We start from the raw sequence: 18,210 nt of genomic DNA on the forward strand, positions 1-18,210 counted from the left end.
GTGGGGAGCCGTTTTAAGGAAGGTGAAAGGTAAGAGGCTGACTAGAGATGCGCCTTGCCTGGACGCATGTGATATTCCGGCCCGCCTTGCGTACGCTTGCCTAATGCCATACAGTACCTAGACGCTCGACTTAAGCTAACCTGATGTACAAGATAGCAAACTGAACCCAAACCAATATATAATGAATACAAAGCAAATGTATACCCGTGCAGAATTTTATAGAGCTCACTCCTAAACAACCGGCAACCCCTCCACAGCCCTAGACTCCCTCTGCACCCTCCTCAACTCCTCCACAACAACATCCCTACTCCATTCCTCCTCCAAACCCCTCCTCAAAACCTGCTGCTCACTATCCGGCGCCATCCCATTCGGCGCCGGCGGCCTCTGATCCAAGTTCGTAGGAAACGGATACCCCTCCCCAATCGCCCTAGCCAGCGCATCCAGCTCCCCATCCACAACCCCGCCCGCATCCTTAAACATCTTCACCATCTCACCCCAGCACCGCTCCACAATAGGCACAGCATCAACAGTCTCCATCGTCTTCCCAAGCGCACACCCAATCTGCAGCAGATTCGCCTTCCGATGGAACCCTCCGTCAGGACCCGGCTCCGTCTCATTCGCACCCGCCGCATGGAAAACCGCCGGGTTGAAGAACAGCCCGTCACCCAGCGAGAGCGGAAGAGCCACATAATGTTCCTGGAAGAACGCCCTAAAGTCCTCCCTCCGCCAGGCAAGATACCCAGCAGAATACGTCTGGCTAAACGGCAGAAACCGCGTCGGCCCACTTTCAACAGGCATATCACTATGCGCAACAGCCCCCTGAAGCGTCAAATACTGGGACGCAAGCTGAATCGAGCGCGGAAACGCAGCGCAGGCCTCCTCGTCCTGGAAGCCCAGGTGATAGTCCCGATGCGCATCCTGCGCTGCACCGCCCGGCTTAACGATATTCACCTGCGCAGTGATTCGATACGCGGGGCCCAGCCAGGCCTCGCTCACGACTTTGAGCCAGGGATTGGAGTAGTACTCCGCAAACGAGACGGGGTCCGCAAAGGCATGTTTGGAGAAGGAGTTCCAGATGCGGTTGTTCTTGCCGCCGGCTGCGAAATGGTCGCCTACCTTCCCGCCGGCTTGTCGTTCTGCTGCGATGATGTTGCTGAATGCGGTGTTTGTGGAGGATAGGGTGTGGGCGTACCGGTTTGGGTCGTACATGTCCTTTAGAACGAAGATGCCTGGGCCGGAGGAGAGGATGTCGTACCATTCATCTTGTAGAGCGGTGGATTGGAATTTGTCGAGCGGGTTGAAGGCGCTTGCGGTGTAGATTGGGATGTTTTGGGATATGCTTGTGGCGAGGGGGTAGGTTGCTGGGTCTGTGGTGCGGGAGCAGATCTTCTTGAAGTCGGAGAGGGAGATGGAGGATTTGGGGTGGAAAAGTCTGCTGCTGATGCGGGTGGGGGTAGGTTGTCCGTTGGTTTGAGTCATGGTGCTTGAATCTTATTGATTTTCTGGTATGTTGGTCTGTAGTGAAGGGTTGCTGTAGAGAAATGGAGGCGGGGGTATAAATCTCACGGGGTGGACCTCAAATTCCGAATGGCGTCCGGAAACACCACCGAGTCGCCCAGAGCCCAGAGACACACGGCCTACCCCATCTTTTCTCAGGCCAATGGTATAGCCAGTTTAGTTGATCTGCTAAAAGCATGAATGGCAAAAAGTCAACTGAAGAATGACCCCAGATTCTCGGCCACGTGAGTTTCGGAAACCTAATCCCGTTGTATACAGAACTATGAGTAACGAGGATAAAGACAGTAGGTGAGGGGTTATGACTTCATCTATTCATAACGATAGAGATGAGTAATTAGTACAGACGGAGTGGAGTGGGCAGCGCTTCCAGCATCACCAAGAAGACCCGGACAAAACCTCGACGATAAATATACAGTAGTCTGCTTGCTCGTCCGCTCGTAGTCATTCAACAGTTCTAGAGCCCAAAGTAACATTCTGCCGCACCTTACAAGATTTCAGGGGGATAATGGACATCTGGCATATTGGTATCATTTGCATTCAAACCACCAGCGCCAAATTCTATAGCAATTTTCACCCGAAACAGATCTGCAGGAAATCAAAGAGATGGTTGAGGTTCAGGAAGTTAAGGAAGTGTTGAAGAGCACAGTGTGAGGAAGAAGGGTATCCTTGTTCTTTTTCGAAATGTTATTCGCCCATTGGGACATCGGTGTTGGAGCATAAAGGTGTATTAGGGTTGCTTCGGTCGATTGCGTTTGATTCAGTGAGGGTAAGTGGATTCTCGCAGAGTGTCTCTGCCAGCGACTCCAATCGCCCGTTAACGGTAAAGAGGATCTTGAGAAGAACGTCTTGCCGTTCCGGCGTCGAGTCCGATGGCTGTCGGGTATGGGTCACCAGAATTCGAAGCAGCGACCGTATGTATTCGTCGGTAGATGGGTCTTGCAACTGGTCCAGTCCATCCACGACGCACAAGAGGAGTGGCGGTGCGTAGTAGAGTAGGGTATCGACCAAGGAAAGTACTTCTTTCCATGACGCGAGCGTGCCGTCGAGGAGCGTAAAATCTTCTGCCTTGACTGTATGCGTGGATGAGCCGTTTACTACCGGCGGAAGGTACTCGAGTAGTTGTCGGATCAGGCTGTATACTAGCGCGATGAGCCCTTGTTGAACTAGGGTCATTCCATCCTTGGCCGTCGGCGGAACGGAGCACGGGTGCGCGATGACAGGAAGGTTCATATTTCGCGCGAGGCTGGCGTAACAGGTTGCTATAAGGCCGATAGAACTCGCAGAGGTGGAATTTAGTACGCTTCCCACGGCCAGGATCTGAGAATATGTGTCGGTGGACCATGTCTTAAGTGATTCCAAAACGTCCTCCTCTACCACCACGTCTGTAGGCTCATAGCTGGCCAGCTGATTGTCATTATCGAAATAGTCTTCGAGGTGCGCCGAAGCTAGCTGAATCTCGACGCGGGTATACTTGTGTTTTTGTTTCTCCGTCGGAGTGGCGGCGATAACTTGTCAAATAATGTTAGTAGATATCATCGAGTCAAGTATCGATCCTCACTCACGAAAGTCTTGCCCAGGCGCCGTGGTCAAGCAGACCATCTCGCTGTTCTGTTGACCATTCGATTGTAATTGCTGACTCGCCCTATCAAACATCTGCACAAGGAGATCGTCCCTTTTGTCTCTCAAGTTCGCCCGCTGTTCGGCGCTACGTTGGATCTCCCAGATCAGCAACCGAGTCAAGGCATTTTGCGCCGCGAATCTCCGCTCGGTATTCCGTTTGCCTATCTGGCTCAGCCTGGCATTCTCCCATAGAAACAAGTAAGTATGCTGCATCATTGAAGGGCTCTCTTCGCCGTCGCCATCGTTGAGGACAGCAGTGCCGCCGAACGCGCGCGTGAACCCTCTTGCACTACTCTGTATACTTGTGATCAGATTGCGGAAGTCGAGATAAACGTCTTCATGGAGACTCTCAAGCAGTCGGCACTTGAACCGCCTCGCGTACCAGTCCATCAACTCGCCAAGGAAGAAGAACAAGTGGGAGTAAAAGTTGGCAAGTGCGGGTATCGAATCATTTGCGATCTGCAGTGGCTCGCTTTGTTCGGGCAGACTGATTGACTGGTTCATCCTGACGAGGGCTTTCATCACCCCCTCCATCACCCTGGGGTACTTGGAAGATGCCTGTCCCCGCGCCTTGCATTAGAATCATGAAATGCAAAACATGCGGAAGCTCATACTAACCTTGATGATAGTCTGTAGAGTGCCATAGAGAAGAGAGGAGTAAAAGTGGTGGCTAGGCAGGGCCTTTAATGGCACTGTATGCAAGTCGAGGGTAGCCAAGAAAGCATCGCACAGACTCGATGACTGATTGAACAGCTGTTGCTGTGTATTAGAAGCCCATGGAGCTTGAACATCTCGAATCAAAGCCTGCACATCTTGCGCAGTTTGCGGGCGTTCCTCAAAGAGCACCTGTTCTGACAGAGGAAGCAGGTCTTGAAGTCGCTTCCATGCCTTTGCGAGCTCACTGTACTCTATATCAAGAGTTGCTATAGCGGGGTGCCTATTTACCAGTTTAGCTCTCGGCCGCTTGAGCGCGTTGCGTTGCGATGCGGGCGGGGCAGGCTAGGTTGATAGGGTCCATGGGTCCATAAAGCACGAGTTTGAAAGGAACTACTTACGGCGAAGGATGCCGGACATCGAATCTCTTCTTCCAGTAGGTCGCGGAGAACTGGGGGTCCTCCGTGGTTAGAGAGATAGCCAAAGGGTTGGAGACGAGTTGAAGAGACATTGTTTAGGCTGGCGATGCAGGACGAGGGCTGTCTCGTCGTCTGGCCCGACACGCTCATGTCAGGGGTGAGAAGTAGGGATGAGATATTCGGCCACTCAGCATCAGCGAAGAGATACCGAGTGGTACTGAGGCCCCTTCAGCACAGTTTTTCGCCGTTGGTTATCTGATGCTGAGGATGCGCATTGTGGTTCTTTCAGATTCCGCGGGAAGCCCGCTCGGCCGCTCGCTCTTTGTCGTTGCTGGAGGTGTCTAGAAGCAACGAGCGAGGCAGGGAAGGCCAGCGATAGACAGATCAAATTCAGCGAGGAGACTCAAACAGGATAAAGGCCGGTAATTAGGTCTAGCTGAACCACTGGGGTTGAGGGGACAAAGGGAGTGGGAGAGGAAGAAGGTTGCAGTGGGAAGAGACTGGCAGCGGAAAAGTACCAAGTCACACCAGTGGAGGCTTGGGCTTGGGCAAGGTCGTTGCTATAGTGTGCTTACTATGGGCATTTGCACTGAGTTTATTATTTCTTTGCCCGTTCAAAAGAAGCCTACTGTCTGATGAGCATCCTTGATCGGTCTTGTCGGACTGCTCAACGATTATCTGGAGTCTTATGGCCATGGTTGTTTTGTATATATTGCACCATCCCCAAGCACTTCACCACCCCCCAGCTCCCGATCCGCCGCCGGTATTGACCTCTTCAGAGCAAGCAGCCCTCGACTATTTTCCAGAGACAAAACTGACACTCCCAGACGCCTCTGAGGCAGACGGGCCAATAGAGGGCGGGCCTGGCTGCAGCAAATGTTCGAGGCCCCGAATGGAAGCGGGGATACGCAGCCAGTCTGGGCCAATTGAGCGGGCGCTGTCTCTAATTTTGGCCAGACCGGCCGGGCTGGCCGTTTCCCTTTTCTGCTCTGTACTTTGCCTTCTCGCCTTCAATAATACTCTTTGTGATATTGGCATTAACATCAGACATATAACAAGATATCCGGATTCCAGAGCCACCTGACGCTGTCATTTTCAGCTACCAGGTCATCCGCCCAACTGGCCTCCTGGTCGGCCTGGAGCAGTGCAGGCTAGCAACAATCGCCTTACCAGCCTCATGCACGGACTCTTGTCTTCCAGGATGGAAATGATAAGCGTCTTACAGTCGGACAGCCGCGGCTTTTTGACTTTTTTTTTCTTTCCAGTCTTCTGTTTTCCTCCCTTGAGGATTGGAGCGGCTTCACCAACCGAGACATCTAGGCGTTGCCCGCGGCACAGTCGTTGCCTCAACGAAACTCAAACAGATTCCATCTTCGGCTTTCGACCGTCCTGCGATCAGCTCTAGTTTTTGTGACCCATCAGACGTATCACCACATCTTCGCTCGCCACTGTGCGGCACAGTCACGTATTCCTCTGAGCAATGTGGCTTCAACACACAGACCAAAGGTTGCCTACGGAGGGTCTGGGCCCAGCCCCATCCCGCCAATAACCCGCCCCGGTGGGGATTCCCCCAGCCTGCCACAGGGCACAGAGAATGGGCCTAGCCTGGAGATCGCACTGCCCATCCAACCTCAAACATCCAAGCTCAAACAGACAATAAAACCCCGACAATGGTCTCGGATGTTCCAAGTCCCAAGTCCCAACCCAAGCGCAGTCTAATCAACCCTATCGACGATTAACATAAGGTGCCCCCACCGGCGCGTCTTCCGAGCCGCCCACAGCTCCTAAATTCTTATATCATCGCCATGGAAACCTACTAGCGAACTCTGGCCGCTAACCGAGCTGAAACTGGATACTCGCCACGAATCAGGTGGTTACACAACACGCCCATACAACGCAGCACGACAGATTGGACCCTTTCTGGCTCTCCCTCAGTCCATTGGAGTCGCCGCCACCTTACCCCTGGATCTCTTGTCCAAGGCATTCTTTGCCGATTCATAGGGCCGGTGGCATTCCATGATTCCGTCTAGCAGACTGAAACCGACCCGAAGCCGATTACATCTCAAGCGCTGTTTGGAGTGGAGGCCACTGTCATGGTTTCATGTGCATCCTCCACCCCAAGCTGCTTTGCGGATATCGATATCCACGCAGTGCTCAGTTGCAGGGTCGGTCCGCGCCAATCCTGCTTGCAGAGTTTAGACGTGGTGCGAGTACAACATACTATGCTAGCCCTGGAGGCTAGTAAAGCATTGACTTTTTTTAGCCACGAGTCCGAAGAAAGTCAACCACAATACCCAAAAACTGAGACGTGTTACTTCTTACTGCAAGTTCGTTTGCTAGAGCTCCTGGATGTATCAACCAACATTTGCGCCTTGCCGCGATATATTTGAGCTATTAAAGTTTGAATGCACCGGGTAGACGTCTTGCTCGCAGTCGGTCAAGTGAGCGACCAAGGCCCAGAGACGTATCAGTGAGTCGAAGTCTGCTGTCCGTAACATGCATACTCCGCGACTTCAGGCTCGAGCAACTGGATCGTTATCAACAGGACTGCATGGAGAGGAATGCTAAGTACGGAGTAATATTGTTTGATATTTCAATGTTGACAGGACACGCGAACTGCGGAGTGCAGGCAGCTACTTTGCAGTCTGTACCCTGATATCGGAGAGTCAGTGATTGTACGGACGCAGCATGGACGATGCATCAGGCGACAGGACGGGATGATCTACTGGCGATCCATACGTTGATTCAACTCCCCAAACAAGAGATATCCCCCGCTTTTCTGCTTGGTGGTGGGCGATGGCGCCATTCTAAGATCGGGTTGAACCGCCTTTTTTATTAGATTGCATATGAGGAGCCGGGAACCGTAGCGTCCGCAGATATGCTCTACCACTATGACCAGGCATCGCTGCGAGATATCCCGGAGCAGAACTGCGAACCCTGCAACTTAGCTTGTCACTCGTTGTTATTTTGCCGATTGTGCCGAGACCCTGGTTTACAACCCCGCCTGACACCCAACCGTGATATCGAGACTGATATCAGATAAACCAGTTTGATTCAGCCAGTGATAGCTGACTTGATAACAGAGCTCCGATTGCGGAGTATTCGCTGGCCGCTTAACTCCGTATGCTGGACGACGAGGTTGCACGGAGTAGTAACTGATCGCAGTCAGGTGCAGATAACGTTTCTCAAGATCTGGTCTGATCCGTAGAGGTTGGACGACGATTGTCGGTCGGATAAGCAAGATGCATAAGACGTGTAGTGACTCGTGATTTTGATATTGGAATCATAGCCGATCAACAAAACAGCGACCGGCTAGACGTCATCGTACTCAGACACCGCAACTCTACGTTACTAGGAAATTGCGTCGAGCTTTGACTGCGTCTTCTTCACAAGGCATAGCAGGCAAGGGCAAGGATACCGAGGCCTCTAAGTCACGTGATCCACCGAACAAAGCCTGAGGCGCTGTTGACGATGACGAATCTCACTGCATGGGAGAAGCCGACCGAGGAAGCGGCACTTAGTATGACAGCAATGGCTAGGCTAATGATCTGATGATAGGTTAAGAATGTTTATTTTGATGCTTCAGGATGTCGAGTTGTTGTTGCTGACTCCTTGGCTGGGCTGAGAGACGTTTTCGGCGGAGTGGTTGGAGAAAGTCCGTGCCAGCTGGCAGTCGATCCCCGCATCCATCGCGCCCACGCCCACGCATTCGGCTCTCCCTCGTCCATAATCAAATTGTTTGGTTGGATGCCATTCATCGTGAGCCGTGGTCCAGCTTGCGCATGAGTCTGTCTGGCCTTGGGACTCGAGAACTCCGGAGCTTCGGCGGAGCTCCGTCAGTATTCAGCACGATGATGGGGCTTTGTTGCGAGTTGCCACTCCTCGAGAATGAGGCAGTCAGAGATGAAGCGAGCCACAATTGCGGGAACAGATAAGCCGCCTCAAACAGAACAGAAACAGAAGAATGCACAAGTAGTCTACAATACTCGGCTACAGAGCAGGTAGAATACGTAGGCAGAGTAAGCCGGAGATGTCAGACTCTGGATCCGGCCATGGTCCCGTCGCTTTCAAGTTTCAACCACGCTTGCGGCCCTGAACTCTGGCCAAACTCTCTTCTTTGATCGAGATGTTCTCGTGCCTCTGCCTTTTAAAACCATCGAGATCGAGGTTTTCTGGATCGCTGTGATTATCATATCAATTGCAAGCTGATACGTTTAACTGCAGTCACCCAGCCCCTCTACCGTGTCCCCCGGGATAATCCATCCATTCATCGATCCATCTCCGAGCCCCTCACCATCTTCAGCCCGGATATCCTGGCAATCCCTCCCCTAGCTGCCACTGATTTGCTTGGTTCAGATTAATTCCTCGGGTCTCAAGTCCTCACTACCTCATCGCTGCGCCCCAATCCTTCAATATTCATTGACATATCAGGTACGAATACGCTGCACCGGAAGCCCGGAACTGCACTGCACAATTCGATCCATCCTTATCCCCCATCTCCATTGATCGGGTGCAGGGTGAAACTTAACTAACCGCCTCGCACGTCGGTAGTGATCGACCAGCTGCGGATTAGTGATATCAGCAGCCAGTCTGGGCAGGCCTTGGAAGCAGTTGATGATTTTGGGCCTTTTTTGCTTCTTCGGTGTCCCACTCTGAGATCTGTGACCTAATGATTTTCGGCAACTCCCCATACCCTCCGACGTCTCCGTAAGCTCGCAACCCGTGGGGTAATCAATTCCCTTCTCGACCCTCTCCATCATAACCGTCTCCATGGGGCTGCTCCTGCGACGTCCTTTTCTCGCTCGCCCCTCCTCTTTCTTTTCCTCCTTCTTTTCTTCTTACTCTCTTCTTTTCTTCCTTCTTTCCCTTCTTTCCACGGTTCAGGTTGTCGACTCGACCGTCTCGCCGTCGAATAGATCCGTGGACCAGGATCCTGCCCTCTCCCGCATACGCTTCAACCTTGAGGGTTCCCAAGTGGACCTCTCTCAGGACCTAGACCTCAGCATCGCCCCGTTTATCCAGTCGCCCGTCAGCTTTGGAGAGCGTCAGGCTTGGTCTAATGTCAGTCCTCCCATTCCCATGCAGCGTACGCAGCGTATCAGGGATCTCGTGCCCGCCGCTTACGGGGGCTGTGAAGGGTGAAGCTGAATACTAATAAAAGACGTAGAACGCCAACCGGACTGGGACTCTGTTGCATGTGGAACCAAGCAACTCGCTGTCGCTTCAGAGTAGTGATATAGCCTTCATCTCCTGCGACCCTACCGCTTATACAGGGAACTTGGATGCGGATGCGACTTTGAGCAACGCCTTGACCAGGAACCCGGAGGCCGTGCTGCTGTATAGCACTTCTGCGTCACACTGCAACTACACGAATGACCAGAGCGACTACCGATTCATCTTCACGTTACTGAGCGCAGACACCGCCAGAGCAATTGAAAGACAGCTCGCATCTGGAAACCAAACCGGCTCAACATCTATCGTGGGCGACATGTCGACTTTCGGCACGGCAAGTATACCCAGCGACAATGGTGGCGGAGGAGGGGGCGACAGCCCTAACACAGGTATGTGTTGTCAGCACCACGGCCCGTACCCCCGTGTAGTCGCTAACCACTACAGCAGCCATGATCATCCTCTACAGTATTACTGGTATCATCACAGCGCTGTTCCTCTCCATCATTATCACCGGTGCGATTCGTGCCCACCGCCACCCAGAACGATATGGGCCGCGGCAACGACCGGGCCGCCCGCGTCAGAGTCGAGCAAGAGGGATAGCAAGGGCGATGCTGGAGACAATTCCGATCGTCAAGTTTGGCGACAACACTGACGGCAAGCTCGAGTCCGACAAGGGAGACGTGGAGATGTCGGTTGATTCGGAGACGACGTCGCAGTTACGTGAGGACGCCCACCAGCCAATGGCTACCGGTGGCACAACGTCGCCGACCCCTGACGAAACGCCACAGAATGCTGCCACGTCGGCGCCTGATGCAGGTGCAGAACAGCGACGGACTGGTACGACCGAGACGGAGACGCCGACGCCGACGGAGCATCCCAACTTTTCTTGCCCAATTTGCACGGACGATTTCGTCAAGGGTCAAGACCTGCGTGTGCTTCCCTGCAACCACCAGTTCCACCCTGAGTGTATCGATCCATGGCTGGTTAATGTGTCAGGGACATGTCCTCTTTGGTATGCGTCATCTCCAACCATATCCCCCATTATCTACTAACCTTATTTTACAGCCGCATCGACCTCAACCCACCAAAAACTGAAGAAGAAACCGAAAACCAAGAAGGCGAAGCCCGTGCTGAAGGGCAAGACGAAGCAACGACCAGCCAACCCGTCGAAGAAACACCCACTCATCGCCACCGACTAAGCAGCTACCTCACCAGCACGCTGAACGCCCGCCGCATGCGCGACGCCAGCGTCGAAGAACGCCTCGCAGCCCTCCGAAGCGTCCGCGAAGAAGCAAACCGTGACGCAGCGAACGGCGACGAAATCGAGCAACGTCGTCGTCGAAATCGATTAACCGCGCGATTTAGGGAGCGGTTCCGAATCCGGACTCGGGCGCATGGTGAGGACGCGGCGAATGCCGGCGCAACTACTCCTACGTCGACATAAGCATCGCATTTGTTCGTGAGCTATGTTGTTTTTATTTTCGGATTACTTCTTGTCCATGACCTCGCGTTCCCATTGGAGGGCATTTATGACTTTCTTTGCGTTGGATGCATGGCCGGCCTGCATTTTTGACACTCACGATTTGACTTATGACTCGGCTTATTTTATTTTTTTTTTTTATTCTTTGCGGGATAAAGGCGTTCTGAGACGGCGGTCGGCTGGATGGTTAAAAGGGATTCGATCGATCAATCTTGTATATGTCTTGGTCTCTACTACGGTATGCGTATGTCTATAGTGCTGGAATATGAGATCTGTAGATATCTAACATACAACTCAAACCCCCTTCCTTCTATCTCTTATATATTAATTCCAGGAAGTCTCAGAAAAGAAAAATCCGTAATGAAGAAAAGAAGAGGGGTGAGGGGAACCCACTGCGTGGACCCCATGGGGTAAATCTTCCCAAGGAGGAAAAGCCGGAGGGGGGAGCCAGGAGTCCAGGACGCGGATGAGGAGAAGTCTCCGAGACGAGACGAGAACAGTGAGGGGATCCCCGACTATCGTCATCAGAAGAATCCTTCCACCCCACGGCTATCCTGGTCAATTAACCGAAGACCGAAGCCACCGGCCAGGAACCCGGGTAGATGTGCGAACTGCAACTGCGAACTGGGCTTGCGTGACGGCATACACGGGCAGATTCGGCTACACGCCGAGGATGACGGTAGCGATGCCGTCCATTACCTTAGGTTTTGAATACCCTCAGTGGACAGTGACCATGAATTATCGGGAAACATCCGGCGTCCGGGTAATAAATCTCTTTCCATTATCGCTGCCTTGTTCCGTAAGGTCCTGTCCTGGTGGTCTTCCGCAAGGTTGCAGCGCTTGCCTCGTCTCGAGAGACAGTGTGGGGAGCGATGTGTCAGTCAGGGCTGAAACGAAACGGCTGGACTCGGGGCGATGACTTTGGGGCCGAGGTGGTTGGCTGGCACCGGCTGTTAGAGGCTCCATCAGGGGCTCTTGTTGGATGGATGTGAACCGGACCTGGAACTGCGAGAAAGAAGGAGGGAGTTGGGGATTCGGAGATTTTCTGGGCTGCGAGGGGTGGGTGGACTGATGAGCCGTTGAGAGGTGAGGCTTCCCCGCACCGTTGCTGCTCTTCTCTCTTATCATCTCCTTCATATTGTTCATCTAGATACTGGAAGCAAGTGAACGTGAAGCTTCATGTGTCTTCCATAATAAGATAGATAGTATAGATAGCTAGACACATGTGATGTCGTCATAAGCCTGCAATGCAGAAACCACCTCGGTTGACTACTGTCGACCCGGGGTCATTCATGAGCTTCAAGCTCTGCTCTGCGGCATTTATTTAAGAGCCAGCTCTGAGCCCATTCCATGCCGAAGCCATGCCATGCATGACATGCCAGACCGACTGATTCCGGGTCTATTCCAAACCAAACAGTGCATTTTTCCCCCTCAGGCTGCCTGCTATAATTGGAGCTGATCGCCGGTGAACACAAGCAGCATTGACCTTACGTATTTCGAATCCAGTCTGGTGGTGTGACTCTAGAACGGGCGCTGGGCTGATAAAAATAAAATGTCCACTCCATCCACTCTTCCATCTGCATCGTCTTCATCATCTTCTTCGTTCTCCATTGCAAACGCCAAATCCCGCCTTGCTTCCCTTGCCTCGCACATCATGGGCTCTTCGTCAGCCTCCCCCGTCTTTTCGACCGCCGTTGTCCCCTCCGCCCCGGAGGATCCGCTCTTCGGTCTCGCCCAGGCTTATCGCCAGGACCCCTCCGACAAGAAGGTTGATCTGGTCATCGGTGCTTATCGCGACGACAATGCGAAGCCCTGGGTTCTGCCTGTTGTTAAGAAGGTACATTCCATTCCACTAAGTCCACCGAATTCCCAACCCCATTGCAATTGCAAGCTCTCACGCGACCACAAGCCAAGCTCCCTCCGACCCCGGATTTTTAGCTGCCGTACCTATAGTAGAAAAACTAACCACCAAACCAGGCCGACGACCTCATCCGCAACGACCCCAACCTCAACCACGAATACCTCCCCATAAAAGGCCTAGCCGAATACACGAGCGCCGCCCAGAAGCTCATCGTGGGCGCCGACTCCCCCGCCATCACCGAGAACCGCGTCGCCACATTCCAAACCATCTCCGGCACAGGCGCCGTCCACCTAGGCGCCCTCTTCCTCGCCCGCTTCCACCCCGCCTCCCCAAAGCCAACCCTCTACCTCTCAAACCCAACCTGGGCAAACCACCACCAGATCTTCACGAATGTCGGCTTCACCCTCGCAAACTACCCCTATTTCTCCCCGCAAACGAAAGGCCTCGACTTCGATGGCATGCTTAGCACCTTAAAGTCCGCCCCCAACGGCTCAATCATCCTCCTCCACGCCTGCGCCCACAACCCCACAGGCGTAGACCTCACACAAGAACAATGGAAGGAAGTCGCCGTCGTGATGCGCGAGCGCAGCCACTTCCCCTTCTTCGACACAGCCTACCAGGGCTTCGCATCAGGCGACCTCGCGCGCGACGCCTGGGCAATCCGGTACTTCGTGGAACAAGGGTTCGAGCTGTGCATCGCGCAATCCTTCGCGAAGAACTTCGGTCTGTACGGCGAGCGCACGGGCGCCTTCCACTTCGTCTCTGCACCCGGTCCTGAAGCCGCGCAGTCGAATGCCCACGTTGCCTCGCAGCTTGCGATCCTGCAGCGCTCCGAGATCTCGAATCCGCCTGCTTATGGAGCGCGCATTGCGAGTCGGGTGCTTAATGACCCTGAGCTGTTTGCGCAGTGGGAGGATGATCTAAGGACGATGAGCGGGCGGATCCAGGAGATGAGGAAGGGGTTGCGGGCGAGGCTGGAGGAAAAGGGCACGCCGGGCACGTGGAACCATATTACGGATCAGATTGGCATGTTTAGTTTTACGGGGCTGAGTGAGGGGCAGGTTAAGGCGTTGCGGGACAAGTGGCATGTTTATATGGTATGTCTATCTGTTTTCTTGGTCGCTGCTTGTGATGTGGCTTACTGACGAGGGCTTTAGACCAAGAACGGCCGTATCTCCATGGCTGGTCTCAACACGCATAACCTGGATTACTTCGCTGAAGCTGTTGATAGCGTTGTGCGGGAGACGTCGTGATCTGTTTCCCCCTTCTCCCTCTCTTGATCCTCTCTTGCACCATCCTCTCATCTCTAATGTCGCAACACCATCTCATGTCTTCCACTTCCACGCAGTGGTTCGTTCGGTTTACCTTATTCCCCTCTACCAGTCTCATATCTAAAGCCCGTCTGTCTTCCGTCGGTCGGTAATCGTCATTGTCTTTCGGTTCAATTCGGTTTACATCATAGGCTCGGCTTGGGTGGTCTGATACCTCGTCTCGTACCTAAAATAAACGTGCGCTCTCTTGTCTTCTTTTGTCTGCTCTGCCATAACTCCATACTAGATATACGACCTAGATCTGATCTAATACGAATAGAACCTCTCAGGAAATATGTAATGTATATGTATAAGAAGTTGATGTACGGAGTATACAAAACTAGAAAACCAAGTCCCAAACAACCAACCACGTACACAGCCCAACCGTCCCCCAGAACACAGCCTGCGCCGCACTCCGCCTCTCCGTCGCGCGCTTGAGCTCTTTATTCCCCTGTCCGATATTCGTCTCTGTGTTCGAGGCGTCGGCAACCATCATGCCGATGTACTCTTCCTGCGTAGAGAGGTGCGAGACGAGTGTTTGCTGGAGGGAGGAGATTTCCAGGAGGGATTTCTCGGCGTTCCTAGAGGTAACAAACCCATTAGCTTGCTAGGCTCTGGCATATTGAGAAAAGGTAAGGGCAACGTACTGCACTTTCCTCAATGTATCCTCATAATACCTTACCATGGAATCATTCTCCTCCGCAAAGAGCTGCAACTGCTCGGGCGTAAGTTCCGCCTCGATAGCCGCGACCTCAGCCGCATCAAGCGTGCTCCCCTTGACACCAGCCGTATCGACCGTTTCCATCGCTGCGTCGGGGTACGAGGAAGGTGCGGAAATCGACACGCCTCGACCCCTTCCAGTACCAGGCCCAGCCCCAGCACCAACCGTAGAAGACGCATTCTTATACAAAACACTCTTCTCCCTCTCCTTCGCCCGCTCAATCCGTTTCTCAACCATATCGCGCTGCATCTCGATCGTCCCTTCTAACCTTCGTCTCAAGAACCAGAGGATACTTTCGCGGACGGCCTTGAGCGAGAGCTCGATTTGCTCGTCGGTGATTTGCTCCGGTTTCTTGCCTGCGTTGTCACCCCCGTCATTCTCCGCGAAAGCCGACGATCCGGATGCCCATTGGAAGAGGAGGTTCGAGGCGCGCGAGCGCTTGCGCCCGTATTTCTTGTCGAGGAGGGTGGAGTGCGTTTCCTGGCGCAGGGACTCGGCGGACGAGAGGTTTGAGATCGAGGTTGATAACGTATGTAAGAGAGACGAGGTGGACGAGGTGATTGTGTCGAGTTCTTTGGGGGAGAGGGTGGTCTCTTTTTCTTTGGTGCCGTTGTTCGCTGCGGAGATGGTGGAGGGGGAGCTGCGGTGTTTGGATTTGGAGGCGGAGTGCGTTGATATACTCAAGAAGGACGGGCGGATTTTGTGCAGGTGTGTGAGGAGGGAGGAGATGTGGGTGTTCTGGTCGCGATGTTAGTTGTAGTTGGGTGTGCTTGCGAGCTGCTTCATACGATGCGGTAGGCTTCTTTAAGGAACTCATCGGCGGTTTGAGTGGTGAGGGGCCGCGACAAGGACAGGGATTTGTCCTGTTTGTGGATAAGGTCGGTAAAGAGTGGTGTTAAGTCTGTCATGTTGGTAAAGCCTGCCTGGCTATCGGCGCATCGTTCGAAGGTTAAGGTGATGTTGATGTTGACGTCGGTGGAGATGCGGAACTGCTGAGCTGGAAGTAAACGGACGGTTCGATCCCGTGATCCCCGTGCCCTACAAGACCGATTCTACCATGGTCTACAGAAAATATACGTCTCGGAACTTGCTGACGGTCTATTTGAGGAATAGTATCATTATGGGTATAAATGCTAATATTTACAAACACATATGCAGGGTATAGCGCTATCATTAAATCATCCGTCGTTCTTCGACCCATATCTGGACTGCAAGTTAGTGGGCTGGCCAGTATAGGAAAAAAGGATGCAGTGCTTACCTCCATCTTGCCCATTTCACTTCCTTCTCGTCGCGCGATCTCTCGCGATGCCATTAGTAGCAAGTCTAAGTCCTCCTGGTCTACCATCGTGATCATATCGCCCTCGTCTTGCATCTTGATCTTCAACGCCATCTGGAACCCGAACTTCTCCCGAATCCGCGTCTCGAACTCGGAAAACTCGATCGTTGGTGGGATAATAATGTAGCGCGTGTCTTCTGACGAGTGTACCTTGACTCGAAACCTGCGCACCTCCGGCCGACGTGAATACCCTCGCGGAGCGGCGCGGCTGCATGATTGTGCCCGCGGCCGTACTCCCATAATTTCAAACCCCGCGTCTGGCCTTAAATCCTCGTCGCATGGAGAGCTCCCATACTCCTCTTCTTCGTCAATGTATCCGTGTTGCTGGAAGGGTCGTCCGCCGTTCGCTAGGGCCATTGCTCGGGCTTCTCCGTACATCCCGTACGGGTCTTCGGGGTAGCCAAAACCAGTATCACTTGCTCCTCGGCGGTGCGAATAGCTCTCTCCGGGGTAGACATGTCTCTCTGGCGCATATCCCTTGGGTTGTCGTTCCGGGCCTCGAGGCTCTGATGCTGTGCGAGTCGTTCCTATCCGTGGTTTCTCAGGCGCATTAAGATCCGCCGTGCTTCGTCCGGCAGGCTGGGCTCCAGGACGATCCAAGTCGAGTTTCGGTGGGCGTTGTGCTTTGATGGTTGGAGCGCGGGCCGTGCCGCTACTGCCATTTGAGCTGAGGCTTGCTTTGTCTGCATCTGGAGGGGGAGTAGGTGGAAATAGATTTCGGTGCATCGGGGGTTCTGATTGTTGGCGGCTGCGGCTCGTCAAGTTCTTCTGGACTAGGTGTGACGTTGCAAACGGTACGGCATCTATGGTTCTTTGGGTCGTGTCAACGGGTGTGCTCAGTCGATTGGCAGCCACCACGCGCGATTTGCCGAGATAATCCTTGGTTTTGAGATTCTTGACCTTGGCCTCGTTGGGCCGGTAGACTACTCCCACCGGTATTGAGAATACAGTATATCCCTGGGACGTTAGCTTGGTTCGCAGGCAAAGGCAAAGTACTTACTTCTGCTCGTTCTCGAATAGCGTCGTTGATCACATCGTGATCCGGTGTGACCTTCTCTTTGGAAGCGTACTCAAGATCTTGCATGCCGGGTCCGATTTGTTGCAGGTAGATATAGCAAAGACCGCGGTTGAAAAGAACCTCACACGAGTATAATCGGAACTTCAATCCAAGCTGCTCATAATCGATGTATGTATTGCCTCGCAAGTAGAGTAGGGTGTCATTGAAATTCGCCAGTGCCTCCTCAAAGTCGCCCAGTAGGAAGTTGGACACGCCCTCTTGGAAATAGGCAATGGCGAGATATTGATCCAGGCTCACGGCGCTCTGGTAGCACTCAACCTGCGGCCGTCAGCTGCAGTTTGACAAATTAGAACGAAAACATACTGCTTTCTCATGTTCACCTAACGTCGCATATATAACGCCGCAATTGAAGAGAATCTTGGAAGTATCGGCAATTCCAGCAAAACATCGCAGGGCGAGCTCATATTCCTGGTTGTCGAAGTGGTCCAAAGCCTGCACCCAGGTCTCAATTTCCTGCGATTTCTTGTTAACCGCTGGGTGACTTTGATCCGGGTGCGTTAATCGCGACATACTTGCTTGAGGGACATTTTCAGTTCGCGCTGCCAGTGCCAGTCACAGTCTTAAGTAGAGCGATTGAGTAGCCGACGAGGAGTTGTTTGCCCCCCGCGTCGTGATACCTGGCCGACACCGGCTGGACGTGAGGAATGGATTTATTTTCCAACTGACAGGGGAAGTCGGCGGCCTTGCCTGTGCGCACGGCAGCAAATATATGTATGGACCAACCAGCAGCCAAGATGTGACGGGGGAGGGGACCGGGTGGGCAGATGAAGAGTTTCTGGCGGGCCAAGTAAACCCAAGAGGAGTCGGATTGATGGCACGGAGAGCGGGAGAATTGAAGCGTCAGGCCGAGAGTGGTGAGGCCACTGGAGGTGACAGCTACGGAATCAGTCAATCAAGCAGAGATTAAGCAAGCAGGCCAAAGGGGACGGACCATGCGCAAGAGCCGAAGGATGGATTTGGGGTTCCTGTTGGGTGGAGAGACGAGATAGATCGGATATATATTTAGACCATAAATTAAGGCGCACCAGCCACTAGCAATAG

At 53.2% G+C, this 18,210-nt stretch overlaps 6 protein-coding genes across 6 annotated transcripts; 2 read left to right on the forward strand and 4 right to left on the reverse strand.

The window, feature by feature from the left end:
- Window positions 1-6: 6 nt before the first annotated feature.
- On the reverse strand, window positions 7-1,800 carry BDW74DRAFT_144933 (phytanoyl-CoA dioxygenase family protein). Its single transcript, XM_073723122.1, has one exon. The coding sequence runs from the start codon at window positions 1,477-1,479 to the stop codon at window positions 232-234; it is 1,248 nt and encodes a 415-aa protein (XP_073589078.1). The 5' UTR covers window positions 1,480-1,800; the 3' UTR covers window positions 7-231.
- Window positions 1,801-4,779, reverse strand: BDW74DRAFT_144934 (uncharacterized protein). The gene is made up of 4 exons (XM_073723123.1): window positions 4,194-4,779; window positions 3,757-4,075; window positions 3,081-3,696; window positions 1,801-3,026 (listed from the first exon to the last, which is right to left on the reverse strand). Exons 1-4 carry the CDS (start codon window positions 4,301-4,303, stop codon window positions 2,203-2,205), a joined length of 1,869 nt encoding a protein of 622 aa, XP_073589079.1. The 5' UTR covers window positions 4,304-4,779; the 3' UTR covers window positions 1,801-2,202.
- Window positions 4,780-8,265: 3,486 nt separating this feature from the next.
- On the forward strand, window positions 8,266-11,142 carry BDW74DRAFT_144938 (uncharacterized protein). Its single transcript, XM_073723124.1, has 5 exons — window positions 8,266-8,642; window positions 8,763-9,272; window positions 9,379-9,772; window positions 9,831-10,395; window positions 10,449-11,142. Exons 2-5 carry the CDS (start codon window positions 8,982-8,984, stop codon window positions 10,825-10,827), a joined length of 1,629 nt encoding a protein of 542 aa, XP_073589080.1. The 5' UTR covers window positions 8,266-8,642; window positions 8,763-8,981; the 3' UTR covers window positions 10,828-11,142.
- A 957-nt stretch (window positions 11,143-12,099) lies between these two features.
- BDW74DRAFT_51269 (aspartate aminotransferase) lies at window positions 12,100-14,130 on the forward strand. The gene is made up of 3 exons (XM_073733010.1): window positions 12,100-12,700; window positions 12,841-13,821; window positions 13,882-14,130. The coding sequence occupies exons 1-3, from the start codon at window positions 12,416-12,418 to the stop codon at window positions 13,975-13,977; spliced, it is 1,362 nt and encodes a 453-aa protein (XP_073589081.1). The 5' UTR covers window positions 12,100-12,415; the 3' UTR covers window positions 13,978-14,130.
- Window positions 14,131-14,340: 210 nt separating this feature from the next.
- BDW74DRAFT_144945 (putative SNARE protein (Ufe1)) lies at window positions 14,341-15,710 on the reverse strand. The gene is made up of 3 exons (XM_073723125.1): window positions 15,544-15,710; window positions 14,682-15,493; window positions 14,341-14,615 (listed from the first exon to the last, which is right to left on the reverse strand). Exons 1-3 carry the CDS (start codon window positions 15,661-15,663, stop codon window positions 14,375-14,377), a joined length of 1,173 nt encoding a protein of 390 aa, XP_073589082.1. The 5' UTR covers window positions 15,664-15,710; the 3' UTR covers window positions 14,341-14,374.
- A 136-nt stretch (window positions 15,711-15,846) lies between these two features.
- Window positions 15,847-17,787, reverse strand: BDW74DRAFT_51315 (putative PB1 domain protein). The gene is made up of 5 exons (XM_073733011.1): window positions 17,682-17,787; window positions 17,473-17,622; window positions 17,092-17,427; window positions 16,014-17,048; window positions 15,847-15,958 (listed from the first exon to the last, which is right to left on the reverse strand). The coding sequence occupies exons 1-5, from the start codon at window positions 17,694-17,696 to the stop codon at window positions 15,929-15,931; spliced, it is 1,566 nt and encodes a 521-aa protein (XP_073589083.1). The 5' UTR covers window positions 17,697-17,787; the 3' UTR covers window positions 15,847-15,928.
- Window positions 17,788-18,210: the final 423 nt, after the last annotated feature.

Source organism: Aspergillus multicolor, assembly GCF_047715735.1.
Source record: "Aspergillus multicolor strain CBS 133.54 unplaced genomic scaffold BDW74scaffold_2, whole genome shotgun sequence".
NCBI classification, from domain to species: Eukaryota; Fungi; Ascomycota; class Eurotiomycetes; order Eurotiales; family Aspergillaceae; genus Aspergillus; species Aspergillus multicolor.